Here is a 10,319-nt window from a genome sequence, read left to right as displayed (position 1 = left end):
TATATATATATATACATATATATATATATGTGTGTGTGTGTGTGTTTATTATGTGTGTGTGTGGAGAGTGAGAGATAGGGAGAGAGAGCATAGGATTTTAGTGTTACAAGTTGGAAGGGTCACCACCTATAGTTTTATAAGCCTTATCTAGGTGATAGGTTAGTAATCTTAAGTGGAAAGGTTTTGGTCTCCTTCCTTCTGGTGTGTTCCAGGATGGTGACAGGTTGTCTGCCTAGTCACTGACTTCATAGGAAGGAGGGGAATTAGGTACTTGTCAGCTTCCAACTCTTATGAGCTTGTCTGGTGGGAAATGGAAGAGACTGATTTTGTGCAGACTTTTGGAAACCAGAATTGGGTGATGGGGGAGGGGACAACAAGGAAAGGAGAGGACAAGAGAACATGATGACAGCAACTGGCTACTGTGAAAGTTAGCCTGTGAGTTGTTTGGGGCACATTTGCTATAGTTTGCTGACATCCCATCTGGTTTATATTAAGAGTAATATGTTTAGATACATAAGAGAGACATCAAAAAAAAAAAAAAGGAAATATAGTTTACCCAGGCAGAAGCTTGTATTGTTTGAATAGAACATTTCTTAAATCTATAGCTTCTGTTTGTGTTGGTACCTTCAGTGGGCAGCCTGGAAAAAAGATGGCAGATATGTTGGTCTTTCCTCACTCACTGTTTTCGAATATATTTTGGGGTACCAGCAACATTCTGCTGGGCTCCTCTTGTAACATGAATATATAAGAGAATTACTGAGACTATCTTAAATGAACTTATTTGAAACATAAACGGAGTATTCATTTTTTGCTGCATCTTAACTTTGAGCTAATTGGGAGTTTTGTGGCATAACAATATGATTTTCTCCATTTGTCCTGCTCTGCTGCCAAAACTTTGGATTCTTCTATCAGCACACTGAAACAGGTGAGGAGGTACTGCGGATGTGTGTGGCTGTGAAGAAGAAGCTCCAGCTGTATTTCTGGAAGGACAGAGAGTTTTATGAACTGCAGGTAAGTTCAGTTGTCAGTCAGGATGTGAGCGCCTGCTAAAGTTGGTGTTCTCTTTGAAGGCCTCCCAAATGGCCTATAGCAAAAATCCAAGATTTCAGTGTTCTATTCTCCCTGAGAAAGGCAGTATAACCTAATGGATAGAAAGTTAGCCTTGGAATCAGGAAGACTGGGCAATGTACTCACGGTATGGCCCTGGACTAGTTACTTAACCTCACTATGCCCCAGGGGATGAGCTTCATTGATAATTAAGTTCCTCAGTATAGAGAGCTCTTTATACTGATGAAATCACAGGTTCAATTTTAAAAAAAAAAAGAAGCTCCCTAAATGATAATTCTGCTACTCATTTCTCCAGGGTTCTAGAGAGATGTGATACAAATTTAGTCAATGCCAAATTCAGTTATTTGGATTCTTTGTTGAGCCAGCGGGTATTTATCTCGCAGCAAATATCTCTCGTTCAGTGTATGGTAGGAAGCTACCTTTAAGGAGGCATTTTTAGAACTGTGCTCCACTCTGAGCATATCTGTTTTTTCAGATTGGGGGTAGGGACAGCAGATCATGATTTTTGATTCTTAACATCTTTCCCAGATGAATTGACTCCCTCTTTCTTCAGGGGGACTTTAGTGTACCAGATGTGCCCAAGTCCATGGCATGGTGTAAAAATTCCATTTGTGTGGGTTTCAAGAGAGACTACTATCTAATAAGGGTAAGTCCTCAACTTGATACAGCAGAATACTATTGGGGTAGTGTGTTGTTTTTGCAATGATCCTATTGTGTACACAGGTAGAATGGGAGACAGTTCCGCATAGTAAATGCAACTCTCCAGCAGAGTTAAATTCAACACATACTTATTAATGACAAGCTCTGTATAAATCATGTTTGCAGGTCCTGGGGGAAAAAGTCTAGATGAGACGCTGTCCCTTCCCTCTTTTGATTTAGACTTACTTTCAGTTGTAGCAGGATATGATGCAAACACAAATACTTTGTTTACCTTTTTTCTTGTACTTAAGTGCATTAGAGAAGTGTAAAAGTGCATTGTGAAGTCCAGGAGTAATGTCATTATCAAAGAGCATCAGGGAAGACTACGTGAATGATCTTGCTTTCATTTGCATTGGTCTTTAAAGGCTAGTTGAGAATTCAACCGGCACAGAGGTGAAGGGAGGCCATTCTAAGCATTATGAACAGAGTAAACAAAAATAGAGAGGTAGGAGATGTTTGTATTCGGACTCAGAATTTGTTAGGGTGGTTCAGAGGGTAGTCCACTTTGACTAGACTATAGAGCAGAGGTTCTTAACCTAGGTTCTATGAACTTGCTTTTTAAAATATTTTGACAATTGCATTTCAATATAGTTGGTTACTTTTGCACCTATGCATTTTGGTTGATGCATTTCAAAACATTATTCTAAGAAGGGAACTTCACCAGACTCACAAAGGAATCCATGACACACAAAAAATTACAAACTGCTGCTCTAGAGCATGTGGGAGGGGAGTAATAGGAGATAGGGCAGGAGTTGGAGTAGAAAGGAGGCCTGTGAGCCAGGTTCTGAGCTTGAGAAAGGACAGAGAGTGATCTGGGGTCCACAGGATCTGGAGAAGGTGATATATCCTCTGGAAAATGAGGGAATTGGATAGTAATTGTAAAGTGCTTAGCATAGTGCCTGACATATAGTAAAAGCTGTGTAAATGTTAGTCATTATTGTTGTCTTAGGTCCCCTCAGGCTCTAAATCTGTGGTAATGTGAAGAAATAGGGGTTGTTCAGTGATGGTGATAAGGGAGGGCCTAGACACAGTGTTGGAGAAAAAGAAGCATGCTTCCTCCTCCTCCTTCTTCTTTCCTGGTGGCAAAGTTTGGGGAATGGGGAGGAGATTTTGAGGAAAGATGGTATATCCCATCATAGAGAGCCATCAGGAATGCAACTCCAATCAATTCCATGATTGTAAGGAGAGACAGTCTGTTAATGGGAAGACAGTTGGTTAAAAATAGAGGGATTTCCAGAGGGCACAAAGGAAAGGGAGCATAGTAGAATAAAGATGTCCATCTGTGGATGTGGGAAACTGAAGAGTTGTCAGCAGGGACAGGAGCTTCTGCCTAGGCAGCCTGCAGCCTCACATCACAGGGATCTAAGGACTATGGGCAGTAGATTGTTTTGTCATTTCATGTAGCAATGGTAATGTTGTTTTGATTATAATTTCCTGAGTACTGGGCAGAAAGAGGTCTGGGTGGGAGGGGTGTGGAGTATATGCATGGATGGTCACAGCCTGAATGGCATAATTCATGCTCTCATTAGGCCCCTGACCAGGGCCTGGATCACGTGAGGCTCTAGCCTGGGACCTCGCTAGTTATAAAGGGTGGAGCTGTGGTTGATTAACATCAACAACTCTGCCCCAGGGCCTGTTCAGAAATACTTCTTGGCTTACCCAAATGTTCCTTCATGTCCAGCAATGCAGATAATCCATTTTTTCCCATTTAATTATTTTTTTACTTCTTTTCTTTAATATTTTATTTTCCCCAGTTATATGTAAAACAATTTTTAGCAGTTTTTAAAACACTGCTTTCCAAATTTTCTTCCTTCCTCCCTCACCACCCCTCCTCATTGAGAAGGCAATCAATTCAGTATAGGTTATACATGTGCATTGATTCTGTTTTTTAAAAGACTACTGGTATTATGACACTCAAAATCGAAACTTAAATTTCTCCTCCTTCACACCTCCCCCTACTCAAACATGGAATTTGAGTCTTGCTCTTCACAGATTTGACTACAAATGTCATGTGAACTTAGCACTTAATTAGCTTATGTATAAGTTTGATGTATATAGTGTGTTATTGGCCCTCATTAGACTGTGAAATGGAAAGCAAATACTGGTTTCTTGTTTGTTTTTTTACCTTTCTTTGTATTCACAGTGCCTGGTACACTTTTAGGCAATTATGAAATACTTGTGGACTTGAATTGTATTGGGACTCCCATCTTTGTGCTGCTACGGATCCAGTTCCTGGGCTTGCAGCCTAGGGTCTGAATGTTTTGAAATCCTCCTCATAATAGGACATGTATATTTTAAAAGTATGAATGTGGGTCGATAATTTTTTTTCTCTATCAAAAAAGTTAATACTCTCCTGTTAGAGAAGAGGAAGAATGATCCTTCTATATGGTATTTAGGTTCTAAAGTGTATTAAGAATTTTCTAGTTCTTAAGTTGTCTATTTTTGAGCAAGAATGTTCTAGCTAACAGAGTTACTTTTGGGGTACTGAACTTACTTCTTTTATTTTTGTAGGTGGATGGAAAAGGGTCTACCAAAGAGCTCTTTCCAACAGGGAAACAGCTGGAGCCCTTGGTGGCACCTCTGGCCGATGGAAAAGTAGCCGTTGGTCAGGATGATCTCACCGTGGTACTGAATGAGGAGGGCAACTGTACACAGAAGTGTGCCCTGAATTGGACAGATATACCAATTTCCATGGGTAAGAACCAGCAGTAGCTGTTCCCTTACCACGCCCTTCTCTTTCCCTCCCATTGTCATCTTGACTCTAATGAATGTAGTGTGAATCACTAGCTTCAGATGTGTATGGTGTGTTTTTTTTCACCCATCACGTTTGCCTTATTAGAAGCAGTTGAGTGTTTTAGAGTCATTAAAAACTGAGTATTCCGCTTTTGTTAGAAGCTGTATTTATCCAAAAGAGAAGAATTTGCCAAGTGCAAAGTCCCAATGACCGCGTTAGATAAGTATGTGTAGTTGTCACAGTCTTCATGAACCCTGTGTTGTTTCCTATTTTCTTGCCTTTGCTCATGTTCTTTCTTCCTTGGCCAGTGCGTAAGAGCAAACTACATCTAGATGGCCTCAGATAGGGGTGGCTAGGTGGCGCAGTGAGTAAAGTGCTGGCCCCGGAGTCAGGAGGACCTGAGTTCAGATCTGGCCTCAGACACTTAGCACAAAAAAACTAGCCATGTGACCTTGGGCAAGTTACTTAACCCCAATTGCCCTCCAAAAGGCAAAAAAAAAATGAGAAATAGATGGCCTCAGGTCATGCTTCCTATTCATCCCACCCTGGACATCTTTATATAGTCATACACACTTTCAGATATACATCTATCCGTAAATGCATATTTAAATTTTGCTGGTGCCCTTTGTCTTTTATACTACAATCATCTCCCAGTTCCTGCCCTCCCTCCCTGTTTAACCTTCTCTTTTAACAAAGAAACATTTAAGCATAATTGAACAAAACAGCTGCATCTGACAGTTTGCAGCATTCTGCTGATGTAGTTGCCCACCTCTTACTAAGGTGGGGAGGGGCGGTATGTTTCAAGTTTAGATTCTGTAATTAATCTTGGATTGGCTGCCTTTTCATTTTTTGCTTACATTGTTAATCACAGTGTATTTTGCCTTTGTTTACACGATTGCAATCATCGTGTATATTCTTCTAATCTTGTTTATTTTACTCTATTAAATTATATAAGCTGGGTAACATTTTTAGGAAGTGATTTATTGATATTTCCAATTCTTTGTCGTTCATCTCCTTGTTAATGGGTTTTATTGTGTTTGTAGCCAGAGGTTTGGAAATTAAATAAGCTACTTGTTCATGAAATACTAAGTGCCACTCAAATAATGAGCTTGGGTCCTCTAGACTATAAAAAAACACTCACAGAACTTCATAGATTTCTGTTAATTGAAAATTTTCTTTTCTTTTCCTGCTTTTGGCCTAGTCTGTCAGACCTGGTTGTATCATCAGAAGCATGACCATTGTTGTATGTGATTCATTTTCAGTAAGAAGCAGTAGAATTTATGAAACTTAAGACTGTAAGGAATTGAAAAGTATGCCGTTTCCTTTGAGGAGCTCATAGTTTACCTGGGGAGAGATAAAGCTTAGTTATGTGCAGCAACCAGAAAAATACTACAAAGCTGTGTACAGTTGAGGACTAGATGAGGTAGTCTGAAATTCAGTCAAGGGAAAGATAATTGTGAATAGATAGTCAAAAGAGGTTTTGTGGAGGTGAGACTTGAGGTGGACTCTGAGCTAGGCAATGGGGATATAAAGACAGGAATGGACAGCCCGTGTCTTCAGGCTTATGTTCTAATAGGAGAGACTACACATGTAGGGGAATGGTATCCATACAAAGGGAGTTTGTGCCCCAGGGAGACAAAAAATAATGAGCTGATCCAGAAGGGTAGTCTGTTGTCACCCATTTCAGAAGCAAATAAAGTGTTAATTTGATCACTATTCCTAGAGCAAATGATATAAAGACGGAGTGGGTTTTGTGTATGATAATAGGCCAAATGGCAAGATTTCCCAGGATGCTTGGGGTGGATGAAGGTGAGACACGGTCTGGAGCCACCTAGGTATCTCATCTTCAGGTGAGACTGCTCTTACCCACGGGCCAGGGAAAAGTATCCTAAGCAGGAGAAAGAATATGAACAAAGGCAAGAAAATGGGAAACAACACAGGGTGCGTGAGAACAGTGAACTCCGTATACTGGCCTAACCAGAGCAGGAGGCTTATATTGGGGTTGTTGTTAGTGTTTAGTTATTTTCAGTCGTGTCTGACTCTGTGACCCCATTTTTGGTTTTCTTGGCCAAGATACTGGAGTGGTATGCCATTTCATTTTCTAGCTCATTTTACAGATGTGGATACTGAGGCAAACAGGGTTAAGTGACTTGCCTAGAGTCACACAGCTAGTGAGTTTTTGAGGCTAGATGTGAACTTCTGGACTCCAGGCCCAGTGCTCTAGCTTACTGTGCCAAAGTCAGATAGGTCAAATAGATCTACTTAATGGAGAGCCTTGAAGGATAGAGGCAGGCATGTTTTTAAGCAGCTTGAGGAGAGAATTGTCTTGTAGGAAGGCTCTGAAATTTTCTAATATAATTTGAACAGTTCCAGACTCCAAATAACATTAAAGCCTCTTTTACCAGTAGTGCTAACTTCAGTATAGTCAAGCCTCACTGCAGTGGCTGAGGGGGGTAGTGATGAGAGCATTGAATTTGGGGTTGTAAGGCTTGGCAAGAAAGGCAAGAAAGAGATGACCTAGGGACCAAAGAAACCTTTACAAGAAAACTCCTCTTTCAAAGCACAGTGTTGGTTAAGGTCTGTGCTATTGATTTCGTTCGGGGTGAGATTCTTATGTTGAGCAGCACTATGGGGCAGTGCTCTGTGGTTTGCTCCCCTTGGCCTCTGTATGTAACCCCCGGTTACAGGAAGTAATCCTTGTTCTCCTCCTGCCCCCACCCCCATTGGTTGTGAGAGGGTTCCTGCGGCTGATGCTCATCTCACCAAGTTCTCCTTGCTTCTCTCTTCAGCAGCCAGTAGGAGAGAGAAGTGAGTGATACTTCTGAGGGCAGGGGTTCTGTTGGTTATTTGAGTGGAAATAGCTAGAATTGGGTGAGGTCACTGCCTGTAAATCCATCTGGCTTTGTTCTTCCCCTGAGCTAGACAACAATCAAAGAGTAGCAGTCAGCCAGAATCCCACTTGAGTGAAGTGTTTATGGCCATGCATGAGCAGCCCCCTCCCCACTCCCTGTGCTCCTCCCTCTTTTTAGACCAGAGCGGTTTCTCATGTGAGGTCCTGTCATCCCCTTCATAGAGCACCAGCCTCCGTATATCATTGCGGTGTTGCCTCGGTATGTGGAGATCCGGACGTTTGAGCCCCGGCTGCTGGTACAGAGCATTGAATTACAGAGACCCCGCTTCATTACCTCGGGAGGGTGAGGACTTGGCACTTACTTTATCCTCCAGCGCTTTCATAGCACCTAAAGTTCACATCATTCATCCTTTGCTTCTCTCTTCATGACTTTTGCTCCTGCCTCCAGTTCAGACATCGTCTACGTGGCCAGCAATCACTTCGTCTGGCGACTCATCCCTGTTTCTATAGCGACCCAAATCCAGCAGCTTCTCCAGGACAAGCAGTTTGAACTGGCCCTGCAGCTGGCGGTAAATTTCGTTTCTCTTCCTGAATTTCTCAGTTTCCCTGAGAGCAGGTAACTAGGAAGTCAAAGCATGTTTTTTATGGTTGGCACACACATTCATAAAGTCACAGATCCAGAGATGGAAGGGACCTTTAAAGTCATCAGATTCACCCATTTCCTTTTGAAGATGAAGAAACTGAGGCCTGGAGGCCACACAGGTTCTAGGTGGTGGGGCTGGAATGTAGACTGGGGTTTTCTAATTCCAAAAACATCACATTTTTTTGCTGCCATAAGCATAGGTTAGAAAACTTTGACTCCAGCTCTCACTTGGATGTCAGTTGCTTGTGGGATTGGAAGTGTCTTGAGTTTTGGGGTCCTCAGTTTTTTCGTACGTGAAATGGGGATAATAATACCTCATTAAATAGTGTGAGAATAAAATAAGAAAATGCTTTGAAAAATGTAAATATATAAGGTGATTCATTTCAATTCAGCAAATTTCTTGTTGAGTGACTACCATATGCACGATGCCATCTGGGAATGAAGGGATGGCTGTGACATAGATTAGGCTTTCAAGGGTTTTATAGTTTAATGGGGTAAAAGATAGGCTTACAAATAACAGAAGGCAGAATGTGATAGATGCAAATAAGAGGTGTAGGCAATATGCTGTGATAGATGTGGATGGAGAGATCACTTTCAGCTTGGGAGTGGGAATGAGGAATCATCTGGAAGATGTCACATTTCATTTGTGTCTTAAAGCTATAGTGGAGCTTCAGCAGAGATGGACTAGAAGTTCGTTTTAGGTATTAGGACATCATTGACATAAATAAGGACACGGAAACAGGGAAAGATGAAGAGATGAGGGTCCCAGGATAATGACATATGGAACTGGAACTTAAAGTATGTGAAAGGTCTCGAGATAAGAGGGAAGACTGGAATGATATCTCAGAGCTGGGTTATTGGGTGCCAGGATCAGGAACTCATGAAGGTAGTAACATCATCACCATTAATAGTAGTAATAGTATATGTTTTTTTGCACAACTTAGCTGAAAACAATTCGAGGTGTCAAGTCATCTTGCCCTGTGGCTTTAGCATATCTATAGAGTACCTGTGCGGAATCATGGAATGTTAGATCTGGAAGGAGCGTTGGGGATCCTTCAGTTCAATCCCCTTATTTTTAGATGAGGAAACTGAGGTCCTGAGAATGTGACTTTTCCACAGTCACTTAGCTACTTTAAAGAAGAGCTGGGACTAAGATCAGGCCTCCTGACTTACAGGCTGGTGCCCTGTTCACTAAACTAGTCACTGTCAGAGTGTGATCCGAGGGTGCTGGAGATCCTTGAGACCCTTTCAGTGGATTTGTGAAGTCAGAACTATGTTTATAATTATACTAAGATGCTACTTGTCTATTAAAATATTCCTCCCTTTCCCAACTACATTTCTGCATTTTCTTTATATATTTCAGCCAAATTGAATGTAGAAGCACATGTAAGAATCCACCTGTTTTCTATGAAACCAGACATAAAAAAGATTTATGAAAATATGGAAAGCATTGCCAGTCTTGCTATTTTTTTGGTTGTTTTAGAAAATAGTTATTTTTCATAAAAATGTTACTAATGTTAATATATTTTGGTTTTATTATTTTAAAATAAATATTTTGAAATTATCAGTTTTAATGTCTCATAAAGATATTGACAGATATAACCCATATAAGCAAAAGTTATTTGGGGTTTTTAGTAATTTATTTAAGACTATAAAGACCAAAAGAAACTCTTTTAGCATATAATTGCCAGAAATTTCTGAAGTCTGATGAAAAAATTCCCCTTTAAGTAGTTTGTCTCTTTTGATTTTAGTGGTGATAAGAACATTTGATTTTTGAGTACCATAAAATAGCCCATGACATAATTAAAGACTCAGCCCCCCATCTTTTGCCTTTTCTAAGGGAGCATCTGTTACCTTCCTAACACTATATGAGGTGTTTTAGATAAGGAGCTTCATTCTAGCTGGGAAGACAAAACTCAGATGTTAAATAAGTTGAGATCAATTTAGTACTGAACTGTGGTATTAATTTAAAGTATAATTGAGAATCTAGAAAAGGAAGAGCTGGGGGTAAACTTGACTAGTAAGAGACTTCATGAGATAGGAATGGCTCTTGGGCTGTTCCTCAAAGGATGTGTAGATAGGGGGAAAGAGAGCATTTCAGGGAGAGCAAGCAACATAAGCAAAGACATAGATAATGGGGCATTGCTAAGAAGGAGAGCAGCCAGGCTTGAAATAGAAGGTATATGTCCAGGGGAGTGGGATACAAGGTTGGATGGCTAGGTGGGACCAGATTATAGAATTCTTTGAAAGCCTGACCAGATGCTCGGAGTTGATGAGGGCCTGTTCTAGGATGGTAGCAGAAGGAATAGAGATCTTGGAGTGAA

At 40.8% G+C, this 10,319-nt stretch overlaps 1 protein-coding gene across 3 annotated transcripts in view; it reads left to right on the top strand.

Annotated features, from left to right (window-relative positions):
* Nucleotides 1–10,319, top strand: part of VPS39 (VPS39 subunit of HOPS complex) — a 56,167-nt gene that overhangs the window by 13,397 nt on the left and 32,451 nt on the right. For 2 of the 3 annotated variants that reach the window (XR_011172000.1, XM_069105823.1), the window contains exons 6-10: nt 913–1,011; nt 1,622–1,714; nt 4,279–4,462; nt 7,575–7,695; nt 7,801–7,921. Coding sequence is in view for 2 of the 3 variants with exons in the window: in XM_069105823.1 (XP_068961924.1) it covers nt 913–1,011; nt 1,622–1,714; nt 4,279–4,462; nt 7,575–7,695; nt 7,801–7,921 (618 nt within the window). In the remaining variant the exon portion in view is untranslated. Of the gene's footprint in view, nt 1–912; nt 1,012–1,596; nt 1,715–4,278; nt 4,463–7,574; nt 7,696–7,800; nt 7,922–10,319 lie in introns of those variants that run through there. The other variant, XM_069105824.1, reaches the window with a different exon arrangement.

Source organism: Petaurus breviceps, unplaced genomic scaffold (assembly GCF_028583685.1).
Source record: "Petaurus breviceps papuanus isolate PSGF00001 unplaced genomic scaffold, PetGlider_PUasm1.0 77, whole genome shotgun sequence".
In the NCBI taxonomy this organism is placed as follows: domain Eukaryota; kingdom Metazoa; phylum Chordata; class Mammalia; order Diprotodontia; family Petauridae; genus Petaurus; species Petaurus breviceps.
The sequence above is the reverse complement of the archived record's forward strand: the minus strand, read 5'-3'. Positions and strand labels throughout refer to the sequence as shown.